General features: G+C 36.1%; 1 protein-coding gene across 7 annotated transcripts in view; it reads left to right on the top strand.

Annotated features, from left to right (window-relative positions):
- The window catches only part of LOC114249202 (ecdysone-induced protein 78C), a 109,266-nt gene that overhangs the window by 63,672 nt on the left and 21,357 nt on the right, over nt 1–24,237 (top strand). For 5 of the 7 annotated variants that reach the window (XM_089731854.1, XM_089731863.1, XM_089731860.1 and 2 more), the window contains 2 exons: nt 16,710–16,837; nt 23,261–23,402. In XM_089731854.1, the coding sequence (XP_089587980.1) occupies nt 16,710–16,837; nt 23,261–23,402 (270 nt within the window). Of the gene's footprint in view, nt 1–6,102; nt 6,307–11,728; nt 12,199–16,709; nt 16,838–23,260; nt 23,403–24,237 lie in introns of those variants that run through there. The other 2 variants (XM_089731877.1, XM_089731872.1) reach the window with 2 other exon arrangements.

Raw genomic sequence — 24,237 nt, 5'->3', positions numbered from 1 at the left:
TTAAGTTGGAAATCGAACCCTGACACTAGACCGGAAAAACGCTAAGAACAAGAAGAAACCCTTGAAAAATAGGAAAAATCGTTGTTAAGTATAAAATTCTTGTTAAATTTGTTTTGGCGACTGCTATTTTAATTAAAGGAACCGAAACATATGTACATAGTAATCACTAGACCACGGTAAACACAAGGCATCGCCGGTGTATTGACTCTTGTAGGGTCGGCCGCGTGTGCATCACAACACCGGCAGTGCAGAAACCAAGATTAGCTTGCACCCTTTGATTTGCAAATTCAAAGTAAACCACTAAACTACGTCATGTACCGATTGATAGTAGTGTGTATAATTTTAGTTCATACACATAGTTGAACTAATTGCATAACCTAGACTAAGGATTCTCAAAGTGGGATTCCCAAGAGGATTTCCAGGGGTCGCTTTCATTGCTTAGTTGGGTGGACAAACTCACGCCCTACCTGGTGTTAAGTGGTAACTGGAGTCCATGGACATCAACCGCGTCAATGCCGCCGCCGCTCAGCTTTTACAGTACAACGGCTGCCCCACCCTTCAAGCCGAAACGCATTACTGCTTCACGGCAGAATTAGGCAGGTTGGTGATACCTACCCGTGCGGACTCATAAGTCGTCTTACTAACAATAACATATGTTTTACAATTAACCATCATGTTCAAAACTATATTAACGCCATCGTTCTACTGTGTTTCTTTTTTTTAGTTTAATAGGTAATTAAATTGTACAATTGAAAACAAATCCTGTATGACCCAAAATAATTCATGTATGAATATTCATAGAGTCCTTATTTGATCGGTACAGATTCGTGCAAACACTAGTTCGTGCATTGGATCGTATTCGCTATTTTTTTGTTTGTCAGTCGGGGATTGTACTGAGTGCTCCCATTCGGACTGTTCTTTTTAGTTAGGAAAATATGTGGCTTGTGGAGTGGAATATGTGGCCCTCAATGGATGTTTGAAACCACAAAGGAAATTCATTTTTGAAGATTTTTTTGTGAGAAAATATTCCAGGATAACGGAGATTTGTTTAAGTAGCAGCTAGAGACAACCGATTCTCATTGCTATTGCTGAATCATTGAGTGTTGTCAATGAGAACTTTAGTAGATAGTTATCTGATAGAAAGGAAGTTACAATTGAGAACTATCATTGCGTCAGCCTTGGTATATCCAATATTCTTGGTATACATAGATTTGTTTTGTAGAAAAAAAAAATTGCGGAAAACTTCGAATATGTTATTGAGTTTTACCCACTTCTTTAGGACTCTAGTAACATAAAACCATTTATATTTGTGTTAATAATTTATGTTCTGTTTTACTGCTTTAGAGTTGTTAGGTCTCCTCCGGAGGCGCTAAGGTAGCTTTTAGCAAGACCCTTCCCTCCTGGTTGAGGCTTTGCTCGTCCACTTATCCTGCTGAAACTGGAAAGGACTCCGGGCTACCAGTAGTCCTTTCTTCAGTTTGCAATAGGTATTTTTTATACGAATCTAATTCTATGTTGAGTACTTAATTATTTATATGAAAAACTATCTGACCTGGCAGACTTCGTAGTGCCTCAATCGATAAATAAAAGACCTAAGCTTTTGTACAAAATAAACTTAAAACAAAACAAAAGTATCTGTCCTACGGGGCACACATCAATTTTGTTTTTAATTGTTAATTTGATTTAATTCCGAGCATTTTCATATTTATCTACCGTTTAAACCTTCTCTGGACTTCCCTAAATAATTCAAGACCAAAATTGGCCAAATCGGTCCAACCGTTCTCGAGTTTTAGCGAGACTTACGAACGAGATTCATTTTTATATAGATAGGTTTTATTTCGAAAATTCAAGGAATTTTTTTCATGCATTCAACGACGGTCGCAGTGAAGCTTGGTCGGGATTGTCTCGTACAGAATAAAAATCTGAAGACTCCTCAAAGCTCAGTCCATATTTGAGAATTTGGAAAATTCGGTTCGGTGTACTTTATTTATATATTTTATATGTCGGAGTTATGTCGAAGTATATGTCGAAGTCGTCGTGGCCTAAAAGATAAGACGTCCGGTGCAATAGTGTTGAAGCGATGCACCGGTGTTCGAATCCCGCAGGCGGGTACCAATTTTTCTAATGAAATACGTACTCAACAAATGTTCACGATTGACTTCCACGGTGAAGGAATAACATCGTGTAATAAAAGTGAAACCCGCAAAATTATAATTTGCGTAATTACTGGTGGTAGGACCTCTTGTGAGTCCGCGCGGGTAGGTACCACCGCCCTGCCTATTTCTGCCGTGAAGCAGTAATGCGTTTCGGTTTGAAGGGTGGGGCAGCCGTTGTAACTATACTGAGACCTTACAACTTATATCTCAAGGTGGGTGGCGCATTTACGTTGTAGATGTATATGGGCTCCAGTAACCACTTAACATCAGGTGGGCTGTGAGCTCGTCCAACCATCTAAGCAATAAAAAAAAAAAAAAGTTCCTGTACCGTAACGTATAATAGTTCTAAAATATAATCGTTTTAGATATAAAAACGTTATGACAACAATGAACTATGTATTTTTTAGGAGATATTTGAACTAAATACGATACATAGTCAGATAAAACGTATAAAATCGGCACCTATTTTGGTATCAAAATCGTTACTTGTTCTCTAATGTTTCAATGTCAATCAATATTTTAAAAAAACAGAAGTTTTTGTTTTAAAACGCTAAAATAGAGCTTCACAGTTGGCTGTGTTTGATATATCTATACACATTACACTATGTTCCCCACAGCACATATGCTAGGAAGGATAACATCGAATGCTGTGAGATTTTCGAGAGTCGTAGACACGATTAAGCACTTTGACGTTCACGTTGTCCACGTCCAGAGAAACACATGTATCTCTGTCTATCTACCAGCCCACAGACGTCCACTACTAGACATAGGCTTCTTTCAAAAGTCGCTACAACGATATTTTGTTGCGTGACAACGCAAATCATATTGTTTGACAGCTTATGTAATTATTAGATTAGAACGAGCTCACGGCCCACCTGGTGTTAAGTGGTTACTGGAGCCCATAGACATCCACCATAAATGCGCCACCCACCTTGAGATATATAATAATATATATGTATAATTATAATTTGTGCAATTATTGGTGGTAGGACCACTTATGAGTCCGCGCGGATAGGTACCACCGCCCTGCCTATTTCTGCCGTGAAGCAGTAATGCGTTTCGGTTTGAAGGGTGGGGCAGCCGTTGTAACTATACTGAGACTTTAGAACTTGTATCTCAAGGTGGGTGGCGCGTCTACGTTGTAGATGTCTATGGGCTCCAGTAACCACTTAACACCAGGTGGGCTATGAGCTCGTCCAACCATCTAAGCAATAAAAAAAAATTAAAGAAAATTCGACCTAATTCCTATGTACGTGCCGAAAGATTTCTTTATTCGCAGATCTAAACGGTACATCGTTACATACACATTGATAAAAAGATTTCCAATATGAGGTTGTCAAACCCAACATCCTGTGTTGGCGCGCTTTTTCATATTCACGGTTTCTGCATTCGCGGCATATTTACGGAAAAAATACCCCGCAAACAAGCTTTTACTGTATTAAAACTTTAATACAACTGTAACTGTACTTACTGTAATAAAAAAATAAAATATGTCCTCAGCCTATTTATTTTTGTTAGGGAAAGCAGAACGGACGTCGAAAGAAAGGCTATCTGAATTCTGATTTCAAAATTGTTTCAATACAGTGTTTTGCAATTTCATTTTTATTTCTAAGAATCCTTTTTAACTTTCCAAGCGCCTAAATACACGTACCGAATTGTTTTCTCAGAAGAAAACCCGTAGATCTGCATTTTGTTTGACTTTATACCGTATATTTAAAATTCCCGTAACCGAAACAGAGCATACCTCTACCTAATTCTTTTCTTATTATTTAGACGGTTGGACGAGCTAACAGCCCACCTGGTGTTAAGTGGTTACTGGAGTCCATAGACATCTACAACGTAAATGCGCCACACACCTTGAGATATAAGTTCTAAGGTCTCAGTATAGTTACAACGGCTGCCCCACCCTTCAAACCGAAACGCATTACTGCTTCACGGCAGAAACAGGAGGGGCGGTGGTACCTACCCCTGCGGACTCACAAGAGGTCCTACCACCAGTAATTACGCAAACTATAACTTTGCAAGTTTGATTTTTATTACACGATGCTATTCCTTCACCGTGAAAGTCAATCGTGAACATTTGTAAAGTACGTATTTCATTTGAAAAATTGGTACCCGCCTGCGGGATTCGAACACCGGTGCATCGCTTGATACGAATGCACCGGACATCTTATCGTTTAGGCCACGACGATTTCAAAATTATAATCAATTATAAACAACTGACTATTGCAATTACAATACAATTATTTATTATCAGACATCCCTTTTGTGCCCATAAATGGCATACATCGCTCTTACGAGACCGAAAAACGTTTGATTCCAATAACATTAACAAACAATACTGTAAGATTTTAAACTGAAATAAAATAGATATCCTCGAAAAAAATAAAATCAAGTATCATCAACAAAAATATTGAAAATTCACCCTTTTCGTGCCATCTACTATCTATACTATACTAATAATATTATAAAGAGGAAAGATTTGTTTGTTTGTTTGTTTCGAATAGGCTCCGAAACTACTGGACCGCTTTGAAAAATTCTTTTTCCATTAGAAGCCGACATTGTCCCTGATGAACATAGGCTACTTTTTTTAATTATTTTTTTATTTTTATTTTTTGGTTTCATGTGTGTTTTAATGTTTCCGAAGCGAAGCGAGGGCGGGTCGCTAGTAATATTATAAAGAGGAAAGATTTGTATGTTTATTTGTATTGAATAGGCTCCGAAATTACTGAACCGATTTGAAAAATTCTTTCACTGTTTGGAAGCTACACTATTCCCGAGTGACATAGGCTATAATATTTTTTGAAAAAAAAAAAAAATATTGGAATTCTTACTAAAACGCCAATAATGTAACTCAAGGTGTAAAAAAATTACCTAAAATATTCTTTTCGTCACGTGCCCTGCGAAAACTATTGATGATAGGAAAAAAATAATGTACTACGACTTTGTAGAACACATTATTATTTACAAAAAGTGCCGCGACAGCATATATCTAACTATTATAGTTATGCCGCAATAAGTGTTCTTTTATTTAAAAAAATAAAACGTCGTCGAATATCGTTGAAATTTTTGTTAAATACCTGAGCGGAGCCGGAGCGGGCCACTTGTTTATAAATATATCTTTCAGCGTCGAACAATGACTTTTTATTCGATTCCCCTTTGACATTCGGTATTACGTACGTCAAACGACTCTTTTCCTCAATATCAACCTTGTACTAAATACATTTTGCTTGACAAAGATATTTCGTATAGGTCGAATTATTGTACCTTAAAATTTGAATAGAGAAAGTGAGGTAGGTCTGTTGACTGCAGCAAAATTATAAGCATACTAATCACTGAGACCTCAAATGGAGACAACTATGTTTAGGATTTCAACAAATAAATTTTCGAAAAAAAAAGGACTAAAAATTGTATGCGATCGATTATTTTCTTGTTCGAAAAGCAAATCTAAACAAACTTTAGATATTAGTTAGTATCGAGAAACTAGCTTGCAACAGACTCATAGTCCAGACGTAAACATGTAAAAAAATAGTGATACCCCTTATATCATATTACCATAAATTAGGGCAGATAAGCAACAGTAATTTCACTACGACGCTTCGACTGCACGTCTACGTGTTAAGTTCGATAAAAATACTTATTCTGACAACAGTCAATTGAAATCCACCTAAACCAATAAAGACTTTGAGTAGCAGCTAATACACTAAGAACTCAATTACACATTGATGTGGTCTAACTTACAAGCTCTCTGTTTGATTGGTGCTGTATCGATTTTACTTTGTTCCATTTTAAATAACTAGCAAACTGGAACACACCTCGTATAGGTGCATTATTGATACGAACTATACAATTTTGTTATAGTAAACAGTATTTTTTTCACAAAAATAATGTTAAAGTTTCAAAGAAATTTCGTACCGCTCTGCAATAAATTATTTCTGATTTCAGTCATTCTTTTTTCCCTACATATTTGCTGGTAGCTTAAGGGCGTCCGGACGGAGGTCATTCTTTGAGCTAATTAGTTCAGTGATCTAAATGAAACCTAGATATATTGACACTTCGGCGGCTATGTGTTCGTGACGGAGTAGAAACGATGCACTCGTGCCGGCTGATGCGTCATGCCGGACTTCATTTATCTAATACATTTAATTAGGTATGTTTTTTTTTATTCATTTTAATCACATACACATTTTAAGTTATATTAAGAATTATCAACTTTTTATAGCTTTTAAGCGCGTGAGCTATCTGACGGCACACCTGGTGTTAAACGGTTACCAGAGCCAATAGACACCTACAACGTAAATACCGCCATACTGGTGGTAGGACCTCTTGTGAGTCCGCACGGGTAGGTAACACCGCCTTGCCTATTTCTACCGTGAAGCAGTAATGCGTTTCGGTTTGAAGGGTGGGGCAGCCGTTGTAACTATACTTGAGACCTTAGAAATTATATCTCAAGGTGGGTAGCGCATTTACGTTGTAGATGTATATGGGCTCCAGTAACCACTTAACACCAGGTGGGCTGTGAGCTCGTCCACCCATCTAAGCAATAAAAAAAAAGACCCCTTCAGACATGAATTCTAAGTCACGTTTCTATCCGTCGAACTGGAACGCAATACTGCTTCTCGGCAAAAATAGGCAGAGTGGTGGTACCTACCCGTGCGAACTAAAAAAAGCACCACCTACCATCAGTAATTATGCTGATTATATATTTTGTGGTTTCGATTTTTACGATGCTATTCCTTCATCGTGGAAGTCGTTCGTGAAGATAAGTTAAGTACATATCTCATTACAAAAATTTGTACCTGCTTGCGGTATTCGAACACCGACACAGTCACATCGCTCGATGTGAATGCACATGGCGTCTTATCCTTTAGGGTACGGTGACTTAAATAGTGTACCTAGTCAGGTCATAAATTCTGTCACATGTTTAATGTAAAATAATTGAAACAAGTTATTCATTATGTAACCATTCATATACCAAAATGAACTTAACAAAACATAGATTCTTATGACACTAAAGTTTATTCAAAATGACCTCCGTGATTTTGAATACAGGCCTTCAATCTGCGCGGCCAGTCATCTATCGCAGCACGAACGAGGTCCATTTCAATATCGGCGGCTGCCTTAATCAAGGATGTCTTGAGTGACTCCAAATTGGGATGAGGCTTTGAGCACGCCTTTTCCTCCAAGTGTTGCCATATCTTGTAATCTAACGGATTCAAATTTGGACTGGAGGAGGGCCAGTCTTCGTGCCGGATGAAGTCGATTTCACGCGCCGCCAGCCAGTCTTGTGTGCTCTTCGCTCTATGAGCTGGCGCCGAATCTTGTTGGAATACCCAGTGCCTGTTATTGAACATGGTATGAGAAACAGGTTCCACAAGGTTCGTCAGGACTGTATTTTGATACACAACTGCATTCGTTTTTACACCTTTCTCACAAAAATATACCTCTGTTAAGCCCCAATAAGAAACTCCCAACCATACCATGAGCGAGGAAGGAAAATGACCTCATTGGACACGCGGAATACGGTTGCTCGCTTCTTCACTACTGTGTGCGTACACCTTATCATTTTGTTTGTTGTAGCTCTCTTCTACGGTAAATTTTTTTTCATCCGAAAAAAGAATTTCCCGATATTTTTTTCCCGCGTACCGCTTCAACAAATCGCGGCATCTCTTGAGTCTCAGGTCCATTAGACGAGCATTCAAACGATGTCCTGTTTTTTTTCGATATGCCCGAAGCCCTAAGTCTTCATTTAACACCCTTTTCACCGTGGTTCTGCTTAACCCCATCTGAAGGGCCAACAGTTTCTGCTTACGTTTGGGATTTCTTTGAATTCGCGCCTTCACAGCTTTTATCACTGCTGGAGTCCTAACAGACCGAGGGCGACCACTTCTTGACCTGTCATCTACACTAGAGTCTTCATTGTATCGTTTGATGGTACGATAAACGAATCTTTTGGTTATATTCAAATTTTTCAGTATGTTAAAAATTTGAATTGGTGCGTAACCGCAACGATGCAACGCAATAACCGCAACACGGTCTTCTTTAAGCGTCCACTCCATATTTAAAAATGAGTAAAATTCTAAAAGTATACATTTTTATTTTTCATGAACAATTCGAAATTCGAATTCAATAAACTTTTTTGTGGCCAGCATTCTAAAAGAAAAGTTTTTACTGTGTGACAATACTTATGACCTGACTAGTTATATTCCTCTATCTTAAGTCTTATGTCTGTGGGCGTTGAATAAATGCCTTCCCTTCTTGTAGCTGAAATACATGACACGAATACCACGAATAAAAATATACATATTTCAATAATATGCCGTCTGCGGTATTGTTAATTTTATCTTCCTACCTCCTAAATTTTGTACATTTTTATAACTTCCACCCATGAAGGGTAGCTGTAAACAGAAGCTGTCTTTAATTGACTATAAGTTGAAAATGGATCCAGCAGTAAACTTTGCGTTGTACTCAAAAGTCCACCAAAATAGCCCCAGCCTAGCAAGTGGTATGATATCAATGTGGCAGCTGTAAACGGAAGTCTATTGGCTGAAATTATTTATCTAATTATTTTGGCGCTATCTTTAAAGTAACATCTCTCGGTACGGCGTCGACACCTTAATTGCTCGCTTTCTTCATACGCAGAGTGTGCCTCTTACCTCTAGCCTCCATGCTTCCACCTCTCTGATTACAAATAGAAAATAGTTATTGCAGCTTACTTACTCTCTGTCTGAGATGTCTAACTCACAGAAGAGATAAAAAAAATTAAACCCAATCCTATTGTGTATTTGTGAGTTATTATTTATGAAATATTCAATTTTAAGGGTTTTTTTCTGTATTTAGTTATAATCACCAACACTTAATGTAAATTTTAAGGTAAAGCAATATGTAAAAGTTAAAAATAATTAGCGTAGGTACAAATTATATATTTTTTCAAAAAAAGAGTACGATTTTATTGCCTTAAATATTAATCAAAATGTAAGGAATAAATTTTAGGAATTATTGAATAAATCGAGTTCCCAATATTATATTCTGAGCGTTACTTTAAAAGTAGAGATATCTCGCCAAAATCTACCCATAACCAACTTTTACTGTTAAATATGGACATTAAAAAAATACATTATTAATGAAAATATTGAAATTAAAGATGAAAAGTTAAAAAAAAATTCCAATTTAGGTATACACGTAATTTTCATTTACAAGAGAAAATTTAGAAAACAATGTGTAGAATAATTTTTTTCCGAACAATTTTTGTATAATATTCCTTTCCGGCCCTGTAGAGATGGAATTTAAATATATTTCATTTCTTATAATTAATAACAATGACCGACAATGTAATGTAATGATTAAACAGTACTGCTGTTTTTCACACACGATACAACAGCTTTTGTCACGTAAATAAATATAATTTGTTGTTGCACTACATACTGGGGCTTTAAACTAGGTCACAACACATAACGGAGGATCTGATTATTGGCTTGTCTAACCTGATCAAATATGGAGACCCTAACGAAGTTGTGTGAGCATCGAAAACTTAGATATTCTAAATTCTATGCCTCTGCTATCTATATATTAATACGTGAAGAAAAAACTTTGTATCCCTTTTTACGAAAATTGCGCAGACGGAGGAGTATGAAATTTTCCACACTTATAGAGAATATAGAGAAGAAGTGCACAATGCTAATATTTTTTTAAAATAATCCATAAAAGATACATTAAATCAATAAAGAAAACATTACACACACTACATACCATGTATTTGACGCACACACGCATGCATACTATTTATTGTCAAACTTTTGTTCTTGACGTCTGTGGTCAAATTGAGAATAGATTAAATATTGTTTGTCTTTGTTAATATTTTTTATAGTGTAGTCTTGGCGAAATTTGTGTAAAATACAGTCATAATAGTGTACAAACTTACAATTCCAATTAATTATAGTCGAATTTCGACTACTGCGGGACCTCTAGTTACTCGAAAAATATATAAAATAGTAGATATAAAAAGTAGATCAATAATCGTTTCAAAGACCAATCACCGTTAGGATAATCTCTATTCCACTTACTGGCATCTCTCTCTCTTCCCAGCTATTTATCCCATATGGTGGTGGGGTCAGTTTTCCTTACATTACTCCTCCATTTTGCTCTGTCTTAGACATCCTCGTCAGCAGCATTGCATTCCCTTTTGCCCTTCAGCACTACATCCTTCCACATTGTCTTGGGTCTACCTTCTACTTACAGGCATGAAAAGGAAAAACTATTTTGTTTTGTTTACAAACAGTTGCCTCGCTGTTCATCCAATCACCTGCCCTATAAGCAACAAAACTCCGAATAACAAAATAAGCTTCAAAATACCGTAGCTAAAAGATTTTTTATTGAAAATTATCACGTATTCTATTTTCGTTTCAAAGGTTCATAAAGAAAACTTCAATTTAAAAAAAAAAAAAAAAATATTTATTAACAATCACGCCACGTTAACTGGTCCCATGATAAGTTCGTAAAGAACTTGTGTTACAGGTACCAGATAACGGAAATAAATGTAAGATTTTTATTATACACATATATATATTTAATATACATCCATAACCCTGGAAAAGACATTTATATTTATCATACAAATATCTTCCCTTGGCGGGATAATTTTTTTTTTTTTTTTAGTGCTTAGCTGTGTGGACGAGCTCACAGCCCACCTGATGTTAAGTGGTTACTGGAGCCCATAGACATCTACAACGTAAATGCGCCACACACCTTGAGATATAGTTCTAAGGTCTCAGTATAGTCACAACGGCTGCCCCACCCTTCAAACCGAAACGCATTACTGCTTCACGGCAGAAATAGGCGGGGCGGTGGTACCTACCCGTGCGGACTCACAAGAGGTCCTACCACCAGTAATTACGCAAATTATAATTTTGCGGGTTTCATTTTTATTACACGATGTTATTCCTTCACCGTGGAACCCGCAATCCCCTTGCGTAGTGACCATGTCACTTACCACTACACCAGACGGCTGTTTGTTTAGATTGGAAAATAGATTGTTTGTACGAACTCCGATATTTTATTGTAGGTTGAAAACTAAATTATCCAGATTGTCATTCAACAAACAATAAGGGTGAACGAAAATATAAGTATTACCCAAAACTTTAACGGACGCCTTGGGTTAGTCCCACATCTTATTATAATATTCAAGGTTCGTTCATTTGTGAAGGAATTACAATTTGAAGTCTTCTTTATATGCATATTTTCATTTATAAATATTGTATGATGTACGTTATACAAATATATTACATACATTGTATACATATTCAAATTATATTGTACGTTAGGTCAGTTACACATATATTATATATTTTAATGAAAGAATATTTTTTCTCGGAATATAACTAAGATATAAATAATATTGTAATATTGTTATAACATTGTATTATATAAAATAATACGGTTTTCAATATACTTAAATAAATAAAAACATTTGAAGCAAAAACACAGCATAGCAGTCGACAGTTTAAAAGTTTGAAAAGTACTTAGTCCCAAATGATTTCGACACGTTTCAAATTCTAAAGAAAAAAATCGTTGGAAAAATATGAAAAGCTTGTCATTTATGTATGTAGGTACTCCCACGATGAGCGCATCGTGTCTCTCATAGGAAACGATAAAGGCAGATCTAGAAACAAACCACTTAGTCTGTATTAAAAATAAAATAGTCACAACGCTGTTAAGGTGGGAAAATCAAAATGAACCAATGAAGTTTTCCAATAAAAATTCTTCAAAGTGAAATAGACAGTGCAGCTTTGTACTTAAAGCGCACAGTCGCCTGCACGGATGAGGCTGCGTGGAATGCTATGAAAATCCGCGGTGTATTTCAGTGCATTCAGACGCGCTGCAGGCTCAGTCGAGTCCTGACTTCGGTCGACACTAACGGCTCCCTGTTCTCCCGGTCTCGATCTCAGTAGCCAGTAGATATTATAAGTTGACACAGTTCGTTTTACTTAGAATTTTTAAGTTCTGGTTCAAGGCCGCGTTTCCCGGAGGGCAAGTAAGTGAGCAGGTAGGTGAATTAAACAAAACAAATGCACCCGTGCCCAATTTTAAATTCAGAATAAGTGTTTTTTTGTTTTCCCTCTTCAATTATTTTGTAGGTCTGATTCACACTTTTTTAAATTTTACGTCAACACCTTAGAATCAGTTTATAATAAATAAATAAATAAAACTTGAATCATGTTACCGACTTTTAAAAATTTTAACTAACATGCACAAGAAATTGAAAACATCAATAATTTCGTAACTCAAATTTCAGAACTAGTCAATCTTAAATTTTATTTGAATTATGCAATAGGGTAATTTTTTTAATGTTAGGGTACATTTTGTTGTCCATTAAATTTAAATATTTTGGAAGGTTTTTTTTTTAATTATTCAATATATTTCTTAATAATTTCCGTCCTAACTATCGTATCTGAATATCGAGTGAAAGTGAATGTTGTTTTACTCTATTTGGTTTAAGTATTTTAGTATCTCCGGTCCCAACAAAATTGATCCAAGTTGACGACAACGTGCCACCGTTGCGTCTTAAGGGAAGGAAGTTAAGGAAAAACATCGCTTCATCTATGAAGGAACGCTGTTGAGCTTACATATCTTATTACTTTTTTTTCAACATTTCCGATTATTTTATTTTCACCCTTATTACTAAAACAATTATTTCTTAACAATTACTATCTGTTCAAATAAGTACAAATAGATAAATAAAAATTTTCATAAATAAATTAGTGACGATAGAATTTACAATAAAAGTTCTTTCACTGAAAATAAAACCTCAAAAAGCGATCGATATCTGGAATTAGAAATTTTGCAATTAAAACTTTATTTCGGAGAGGGAATAAAAAAAAAACTAAAAGAACTCAACCAGCGAGAAAAAAAACTAAGTGGCAATGAGAAAACATTCCTAACGGCCCTCGTATTTCCACACACTTTTCATTCTCGCATCCAGACGTCTAATTAGTACGAAGTCGGGCTTCACTTCTATTGAAACTGTGCTGTACAAAAACAAACAAAATCGCAGCAGCCACGCGTTGGAGAAACGAAGACTGCGACTATAGGATTTTTTTTAAAGCACGAGATTCGAGTGATTAACATTACAGTTATAGCCCGGGTGCATATTGTGCCGCGTGCCCTTCCGGGAAGGCACCGTATTACTGCCTTACACAAACTTTAGAACAGGATAAACGATCTAGTTCCGGCACATTGTGGGATCTTATACAAACCATAGGCATAGCGCGACTCTTAATCTGCGTTTGGAGACTTACAACTAGGCGTTATTGTTTTTCATATTCAAAAAGGGATTTTAAAATATCATCTACACACTTATTGTTCTATAAATAAGTTAATGAGTTTGTGAATTCAATTATTACGCAATTTACGAGGTCACAGAGCACTAAGTTATGTTTACTGCCTTATTACATGGTTCACGTTTAATGCTTGAAGACACACAACTCAATCTTATAATTAAATTTCGATTTTTGAAAAAATAAATAACAGAATTAGAAAAATAATATTGAATTACTGTTCCCAAATTTCAAATATAGAATTCAAATTCATACGGTACGAAGAAAGTTTAATAAGGTTCCCCTGTTATTTCCTTTATATCCGGTTATAATAATCTACTAAAATAAGCTTTTCAAGTTTGAATACCATCTATCTATTCATAATGTATAGTATAGAGCCCGTTGAAGTCTTTTGTTTCAAACGATTATATTTAAAATACATATTTTTCGGTATCACGCACTTAAATGATAAAAGTTTGCTCTTCTTTTCATATTTAATATATCCTCTTGTAATATTGTGATTAAAAAGTACATTAGGAAGATATTAAATTGATTTATTAACTCCATTAAAGACTTCAACAAAAAAAAAGGTTTTGTCTAAGGTTTTTGGCAGTCGAATACATATATTTATTTAAGCATAAACAAAAGAAGCTTCAAGGCTCCAGTTCATCTTCTGGAACGTCTAATAACGTTAAGTGATTCAAATGAAAACCACAGAAAAATATTGACAAAATAACTGTTGTATACAGTAGAATCGAATACATCAAAACGGAGCCTTCTAAATGATCTATTAAATAAAATTTATATAAAAAATAAAAGAAAACGAAAATTAAGAGAAATCCCACGAAATACAATTATAACCGATGTATGAAAAGATTATAACAAAAATACATTAAAAATCTAATTTAACTAGCGAATCTCGCCCGGGCGAACTAGCAACCATATTTCTTGATGTGGTTCGCCGATACACGCGCACATTCATTACTAAACTTAACTACTAAACTTATTATTTACTAAACTACATAATAATACATCTGCAAAAAAGTGACAATAGCAACTATATCTATTTAGCATCGGAAAAACGGCTCAATAATACAACGTCAACATAAAAAAAAAAACAAAAAAAAAATATTTTTATACAAAAGATAAAATATAAAGGCACATCCAGAGTTAATGGAACACGATCGATGCCCTTTGTTATACGATATTCCGTGGGTGAGTTCGAAAATAAACACATGAACATCAACAGGTAAAAATATTTATATTAACATAATTTTAGGTGATACAAGTCTTGGGCGACGTAGAATTGGGTCACAAAAACCGACAGCGAAACGAATAGCGATTTCATTATACGAATATTGTGGTGGTTAAAGATTGCCTTCGAATACCTGGAAAATTGAATCGTACGTGTCAAAACAGATCTCTTAATGAGCGTGCACAGTTCTCATATTAATCAAGGTTGTTAGTTCATCACTTTACTAAGCTGCAGTATTTATGAAGTTTTCATTATTTTTATGAGAATTCACTGTCCTTCTTTGTGTTTAGTGCGAATTTTTAACGTTCACGATAGCGTAAAAGTTAACACAAATTTGTATGCAGTTGGAACAGCGCCCCTAGTGACAAACTTAGGCAAACGTTCCAACTCTATACAAATTTGAGTTAACTTTTACGCTATCGAAAACATTAAAAAACTCGCACTAAGCACACTGAATCCTAGACTCCGAGACCGGCTGAAAGGTAATGGCTGTCAAACCTTCATAAATAAAACTTGATTATTTCAAATGTAATTTTAATTACTTTCATGAATTTTTAAACTGATTTGTTTTTAAATAGTACTCATTTCGATCTATGTGTCAACCAAAAGATACACAGAACATTAAATTTAAACACAAATTACCTACTTCATTACAAGTTTTTTTATTCTCTCACTCTTAGTTTTAATGGAAAACTTGTCAACACATTTTAACAACAAGATTTTGATTTATGAAGATCAAAATATTAACTTTAGTTAGGAAATTAACGCTCTTTGAAATATTAATTTTCTTTTTATTCTATCGTAGAAATCTAGTTTCTTCGTAGCATAATTATGGCTACGTCGTAGCGGATCGTAGTCATTCGGTGTTGTATAATAGTATAATAAATACAACAAATACAATAATAAATACATGAACAATTTAATCAAGGTTTTTTTTGTGTGCCTATCTGCTATCAGCCCTGGACTATGAGCAGATGCGTTGCGTGTGCCATCGCATCCAAGAGGCTTCTCACCAGGAGACTCCTCATCAATCACCAACTCCCTGTATATCATGACGTTTCAATCGTTTGATGTAACTGACTTTTGTCAACGCTAGAGTAGGCTACGCTAGCTAGGGTATTTGGGTGGTTTTCCAGCAGAGTTCTGTACTTAGTCCCTATTAACCTTATCTCTTCCTTAACAGTTCTCATGTTCATGGCTTCATGGATCTCAGTGTTTGTCACAAACCATGGTACGTTTGCTATGGTTCTTAAGATGCCATTTTGCATTCTTTGTATGATATTTAAACTAGAGTCGCATTCACTGCCCCACAGTTGCAATCCAAACGTCCATATTGATTTCAGGATCATTTTGTAAATTAAGAGCTTATTGTCAGTGGAAAGTTTCGAGTTACGTGCCATCAGCCAGTAAATGTTTTTGAGCCCCATGTTTAACTTATCTCGTTTGGATTGGATGTGTTTTTTCCATTGTCAGTCTTTTGTCCAGGTGCATACCGAGGTATCTGACTGTATCACATTGTGGCAGGGTGATATCGCACATTTTTACCGATGCGCAGCTTCCTTTCAGTGTAAATGTTATGTGGACGGATTTTGTAGTATTGGCTTTGAATTTACTCAAGGTAAACAAATAATGATGGTGAAATGTATACCATTACCGAAATCGCAACATTTATTGATGGTCTGATTTAACTACGGCTTCAGGTCATTCAGATGCATACAAAAGGAATCCGTCCGACGGGGGACACATCAAAGGAAAAACAAAATTGTTATTTTTATTTCGTTCCGAGCATTTTCATATTTATTTACTTCTTAAACCTTCTCTGGACTTCCCCAAATAATTCAAGACCAAAATTAGCCAAATTGGTCCAGCCGTTCTCGAGTTTTAGCGAGACTAACGAACAGCAATTGATTTTTATATATATAGATAAATATATCGATTAGTGTTTGTTGATAGAGTTTATTAATGATAGAAGCATTCCGTTTGCAGAACAACACTACGCACCTGACAGTGCAAGCGGGACCGCCGCGGTTCCCAAGACGGCAGCGCCGTGCAAGGTTTGCGGGGACAAAGCTTCTGGATACCACTACGGTGTCACCTCCTGCGAAGGCTGTAAAGTGAGTGATAGATGCTTATTTTTTTCTACTTTTTTTTTATTGCTTAGGTACCCATCACCCGTACGAACTCACAACCCACCTGGTTAAGTGGGTACTGGAGCCCATAGACATTTACGACGTAAATGCGCCACCCACCTTGAGATATAAATTCTAAGGTCTCAAGTATAGTTACAACGGCTGCCCCACCCTTCAAACCGAAACGCATTACAGCTTCACGGCAGAAATAGGCAGGGTGGTGGTACCTACCCGCGCGGACTCACAAGAGGTCCTAGAATTTATATCTCAAGGTGGGCATACTCATAAATGCGCCACCCACCTTGAGATATAAATTCTTAGGTCTCAAGTATAGTTACAACGGCTGCCCCACCCTTCAAACCGAAACGCATTACAGCTTCACGGCAGAAATAGGCAGGGTGGTGGTACTACCCGCGCGGACTCACAAGAGGTCCTACCACCAGTAAAAAATTCTATTGCTAAAATGGATGAACGAGATCACAGCCCACTTAATTTTAAGTTGTTACCGGAATCCGTAGATTTTACAATGCAACGCCCTCAAATTGGGTTGCATTAATGCTTCGTGGAAGAAGTAGGCAGGGTAGTGGTATATATCACTGCGGGTTTCAAAGGTGCCCTTTTAGCTCTTATTACACAAATATAGTTTTAATATACATTATTCAGTTTATGCAGCTTTTCCTAAGAATGTTTTATATAAATCGTGGAATCCATGAGAATTTGCTAAGCACGTACTTTATTAGATAAAATAGTAGCTGCCTTCGGGATTTGAGTCGCTAGAAATGAGTTCACCGGGCGTCCTATCCTTTTAGGCCGGAAGCAGACTTGCAGATTATACTTGAGATCATTCAAATAGTAAGTAAGTTCCAATTTTAATTCGGAACAATGCATAATTAGCATTCTGCATTCATATAAGTAATGAACAACAAAAATACGATCTCGCTCGATATATATATGTTGGTACACGTCAGGGATGGCTGAGCGGTAGTTTCGTCATCACTCGTATTCGATCGTATTCGATTGAACTCAGTTTAGTCAATAAAACTTTTCAATAATAATTATTGAAACTCAACACACACAACTTTCACAATGACAGGATAAACCGACAGTTTCGTTGCACATACCGACAGACCGACCGACTGACTGACTGACTGACTGACTGTCAGAGACTCACTGCTGAGACGGACGGAATCACTGTCTGACACGAATGCCACGACTCTGTCCACGTACCGCCATTTTATACTGTGGCGTTACGGAGTCTACCCTTCATTTTGTGATATTTATCAAAACAACATTTCATCATTTAAAATAATAATCAAAACCACCGTCTTAATATTACTAAAAGTCGTTATCCACGACAACTAAAAGTCGTTATCCACGACAACTAAAAGTCGTTATCCACGACATATATATCTTCTTCAACCAGTGTTCACCCAATTGCAGTCTAGGTCTCATATGCACTCCGTTCTTTTCGGTCTCTTGCATTTAACATCCAGTCCTTACCAGTTTGCTTTGACCAGATCGTCGTACGATCGTCTAAAATAAATGCGAAAATGTTACTTATCTGTTACCTATGAAGACGAATTTCATACTTTATCTCAAAAAGTATGTTATTCTCTGTCAACCGGAAATAGAATCTTATCCCAGAGGTTGAAATATTTATAAAATTGGAGGATAGCTCTTCGAAAACATGCCCGGATTAGCGACGTCCGTTTTAGTCACACAAGAACTAAGAAGGTTGTTATGTATTATGTATATCTATACTAATATATAAATGTAAAATATATAAATATGTGGTTTTTACGGATGTTCCGTTATAACTACTGAACCCTGCGTCCGATTGACTTGAAACTTGGTCTCCATGTAGAAAATACATGTACTTAATTGATAGGCTAATATTTATATGAGTGTTGAACTCCCTAATAATAATGACCAAAAATAATAATGTTAAATTTAAATGCCCAACGAAGCGGGCGAGTACGGCTAGTTTGTATATATAATAACAGTGTATTGCATACATTCTGTGCTAAATGCATTAAGAAAATAAATAAAACTATTCCTTGATTCCGAAGGATAGTGACGTTGTTAAGTAGATATGTGATAGATTTTTTGACATAACAGGAAGTTGCAAGAAAATCTTAAGCTATTTAAAGAAAATCATAATTAAAATGGTATGCATCTTATGTGATATGAAGTCGATTTATCAGTTAGTTTAGATCAAAAGCAGATAACCATAGATATCAATAATACCAAATTTATAGCCCAATTGTTGGTTAGCGTTATGAATTCTCTTTAAATCTCGTTTCATGATGGACGTCTCAAGCATCATGAGCATCTAAAAACAAACCCAAAATATCCTCTAATTTTTTTTTTTTTTTATTTTTTTTTTATTGCTTAGATGAGTGGACGAGCTCACAGCCCACCTGGTGTTAAGTGGTTACTGGAGCCCATAGACATCTACAACGTAAATGCGCCACCCACCTTGAGATATAAGTTCTAAGGTCTCAATTATAGTTACAACGGCTGCCCCACCCTTCAAACCGAAACGCATTACTGCTTCACGGCAGAAATAGGCAGGGTGGTGGTAACTACCCGTGCGGACTCACAAGAGGTCCTACCACCAGTAATTACGCAAATTATAATTTTGCGGGTTTCATTTCTATTACACGATGTTATTCCTTCACCGTGGAAATCAATCGTGAACATTTGTTGAGTACGTATTTCATTACAAAAATTGGTACCCGCCAGCGGGATTCGAACACCGATGCATCGCTAAACACGAATGTACCGGACGTCTTATCCGTTAGGCCACGACGACTTCAAAATAGATGGGATGGGATATCTCCGAAAGGATAGCTCCTTTGAACCACGTACTTTCAGATGACAAGCACGAAGTCTGTTCTACTCGCAAGTTGTGTTATGATCCCTACTCCTGATGTACCGATCCTATAAAATAATTCTTCGAAACAAATTATTATATGTAATGTTTACTGTATGCACTAGGTTTGTGTTCCTAATTCTTCTTTCCTTCTGCGGGCCTACTGGAAGAGATTTCAACCTGAAATAAGTAGTGCCCTTGTACTCTGAATCCTTATTCTCGTGTTTCTTCTAACAGCTGTGTGTACAAATTATATTAAATAAATAAATAAACTCTGAGACCTAGGCTAGGCTAGGTATCCATAAAATACTCATTTGGTTAGTGCTGCACCTATTTACTAGACAAGCTGTATTATGTATTAGGAGAGCAAGCACATTACACATGCGTGTCTAAACTCAATAACCCGTTGCAGTATTGACATGTCACAAAAAATTTAAGTCATGGTTGCTGACAGGAATTAACTAGGTATTTCCTTTATTTATTTGTCTATTGAGCACGTCTATTGCTAGTGAACATAATTTATTGTTATATTATACAGTATAAGCAAAACATCTTGGCTGTGCCCCTAGCATAGGTGATGTCAATGAGCAACAGTAACTGTAAAACACGTTAGAAAACAGTTGATACTTTAAAGGCTATTTTCTAAAAGAACTGTCTGTTAATAAGTGCCTAATTACAAAAAAAACATTATTTTGATTCATATTCTAGTCTTAAAATCAAAATGCAGAATAGATAATTTCACATACTTTCAATCTATTTTGTTTTAAATTACCTGTAGCTACAAATAAATGAACTGAATTGAATCGTATTGCAGTCGGTAGACTTCGTGACATGAATGCCGTTAGACACCTTAAGACATGAGGTGAAAGTCAATTGTGCTGCGTAATTGCTGTCTCTAGCCTTGAACCGACACGCATGATAGCTTTGCAGCGAAAACATGCAGGACAGTAGTACCCGACCGGATTCATGAGACTACGCCTTACAACTAGTGCGATTGCAGTGCTCAATCTTTTGAGGACGTTTTGACCGGTGTAATCATTAATTGCTTTATTTTATTTTATAGATGATGACCGAGCTTTGCTCAGTTTTTTTTTTTTTGATAGCGCCCTCTTGTTGTGTCTTTAAAGCGGTTAGTTGCCCTCAATTAAGAAAAATAGATATGTCGGGAAGAGTCATAAAGTTGATTATTGATAAAGTTGATTAAATTATTGAAAACACGAATAAAACAATATTTGCTGAACATAAATCGTAGCTAGATCGATTTATCGCCCCCGAAATCTCCTGTATACTAAATTTTATGAAAATCGTTGGAGCCGTTTCCGAGATTCAGATCATATATACAAGAATTGCTCGTTTAAAGTTTAAAGGTATAAGATTTATTGCGTACCAACATGTTATACATCAGCACAGAACATTACAGGTATCATATACATTGATTTCACACTAAATTTTAACACAATTACAGGTACCGACTGCGTGCATTGATAACAAAAAAGTGGTTCGTTGTATAAAAAAAACTATATATAACATTACATGAAGACCTTACATTATTACACATTTACTACCAAATACGCTATTATTTAATTGAAAAAGCTCATTGGCAAGGTTGTAGACTTCTCGTCTAAAACTGTCAACTGTGCCAGCAAAAACTGCTTTTTACGATATGTATGGGCGAAGATGGAGTGGAACTATTTTTGGTTACTGTCTAAACCTAAATAACAACCGAAGCCTATAGAGATCAAGCAGCAACTAAATTTAGACTCGAATTTTAAATCTCAAACGAAAATAAAATGAAGAAAAAACTTTTAATGGATACCGAAGAGAAACATAAATCTCTAAAAACCCTACAAACACCACATTTTACAAGATCGATAGCTTAAATAGCTTAGGTCTTCACGGACGAATGGCGCTGGTCAAGCGATACACGCTTCAGTGCTCAACTTACAAACCGTGCTCATTGGTCTATTAACCACAGATATGGTTGTCAAACTGTTGCAAAGTGCATCATCCACTGTGTTTCGTGGACAACATGGGGATGTTTAGGTTTTACGATTATCAAAACAAAATGGAATTAATTGGATATCTGACGAAGAGGAGCTTTGCTACATATTTGTGTTTCGTACTGTATGTTGTAGTAGGGAATTGTTCTGAGCGATTGTTAGAGGCGGTCTCGATATTTCCTTTTTACCATCGCACCGCCCGTCACCAAGCCATAAGACTTTGACAACCATTAAGGCTATTTTTGATATGCAGCACCGGAGAGGTAGCGATATTCTGATCGCTTAGAACAGCATACAATCTACTTATAAAAAATCAGCTATATTCAGTACTGAAGGTACAAAGTTCACAAACGAAATAATGCACGAATTAATATATCACAGCTCAAGGCCGTTGTTACATTCGTATTTTAATGATATTAGGATATTGTCATATACAATGCTTTGTAGCAAGCTGACGTAGTTACCAATTACAGAGTAGCTACAATTCGGCTACGTAATTTTAGAAATACATTTTCTTATTTCTACACAAACGAGTGTACACCGAGAAGTTTGTTTAGTTCTTCAATTCGGAAAAAATATATAAGCGGTTGAGAAGTTCCTGAGAAACACCTTAAGTGATACCAAAAAAATGTACTTTTTTTTTGTGTATTGACGCAAGTTTCTTACTGAGTCCTCAGAGAAACCTTAGAACTGCCACCTTGTTATTCTCTATAGAGATTTTGCATTTTTCTTAGAGTGTTTTGTAGGCAGCGGCTTGGCTCTGCCCCTGGCATTGCTGAAGTCCATGGGCGACGGTAACCATCACCATCAGGTGGGCCGTATGCTCGTCTGCCTACAAGGGCGATAAAAAAAATTTATTTGTTCTCGCGTTTTGCTTAAATCGAAATTAAACTTACTTATGTGGATTCAAATACTGCTTTTACTTATCAATCTGTAAATAACAGTCTGAATATTAGTATATAATGTAGTAGAATATATAGTAGAATAACAGTTAACTATTCAACAATAGGATGCAGAATTTTATTTGTGGTATGGCGAACCCTAAAATGTTTTCAACCGGATATTTCAAGATGGATGGAGACCTAACAGCAAGTGGGTCGTGTTTCTATTACGAAGTAGTCAATTGTTTCGGTTGGGATTAGTAGGATTACCAGTGTTTCAGTGCAATCGAGTATTCAACTTACAGCCTCAAACCAATGTGTCCCTATACGTTGTGACATCTTACTCATGACCATTACACCGGTAATCGCTTTACGAGGCGATATTCCATGTTGCTAGAAAATGAAAAAAATTAAGGTTACATTCCTGATGAAGTTCTAAATAAACATTGGTTCGTTTATACTAGATATATTTTTGTTGTCCAACTTTATTGTGAAATAAATACTGAGAATTACATATTCACATAGGATGATAGAGAAAATAATCTTTTGTATCTTAATCAATTAAACAATGGTTATCGACGAAGGCTCTACAGAAAGAAGTCAGAAGAGAAATTCGCGCATAGTCTTTAGTATGTCTTGTTGTTGTTCCTAGGGTTTCTTCCGCCGTAGCATCCAGAAGCAGATAGAGTACCGCTGTCTGCGGGACGGCAAGTGTCTCGTCATTCGTCTGAACAGAAACCGCTGTCAGTTTTGCCGGTTCAAGAAGTGCTTGTCAGTCGGGATGAGTCGAGACTGTGAGTAATTTTTATTATTTTTATTTCATAGCTTATCAAATCAAATCAAAATATTTTTATTCAACATAAATGAAAGTACATACTTGTTGAACGTCAAAAACAACTACCGCCAATTCACAAAAACTATCCTCCGTCCTGAGAAGAACTGGCAAAAAACTCAGCGGGCATGTCTTTTCTTTAAATATTAAAGTAATTTTTTTAAATATAAGATTGGAGGAAGGAGTATTAATTATAACGTAACAATTATTGCAATATTGAAATGCCCGGAGCGAGCAACTCATTCCCATTTTGTGCAATCTCCTAGATAATCATTGACTTAATAGTAAGCTTTATTGCACAGACAATTTTTTTTTTTTTTTTTTTTTTTTTTTTTTTTTTTTTTTTTTTTTTTTTTTTTTTTTTTTTTTTTTTTTTTTTAACATCGTGTAATAAAAATGAAACCCGCAAAATTATAATTTGCGTAATTACTGGTGGTAGGACCTCTTGTGAGTCCGCACGGGTAGGTACCACCGCACCGCCTATTTCTGCCGTGAAGCAGTAATGCGTTTCGGTTTGAAGGGTGGGGCAGCCGTTGTGACTATACTGAGACCTTAGAACTATATCTCAAGGTGTGTGGCGCATTTACGTTGTAGATGTCTATGGGCTCCAGTAACCACTTAACACCAGGTGGGCTGTGAGCCCGTCCACACAGCTAAGCAATAAAAAAAAACCTACCCGCGCGGACTCACAAGAGATTCTACCACCAGTAAAGTTTGGTTTACGTGACATTTCGCTTAATACGCGACATTTATCTTTCTAATTAAAGTTCGGTTTTATTTCGTTTTTAGTTTTTTTT

The sequence above is a fragment of the Bombyx mandarina genome, chromosome 01, assembly GCF_030267445.1.
Source record: "Bombyx mandarina strain Sakado chromosome 01, ASM3026744v2".
Lineage (NCBI taxonomy): Eukaryota > Metazoa > Arthropoda > Insecta > Lepidoptera > Bombycidae > Bombyx > Bombyx mandarina.
The sequence above is the reverse complement of the archived record's forward strand: the minus strand, read 5'-3'. Positions and strand labels throughout refer to the sequence as shown.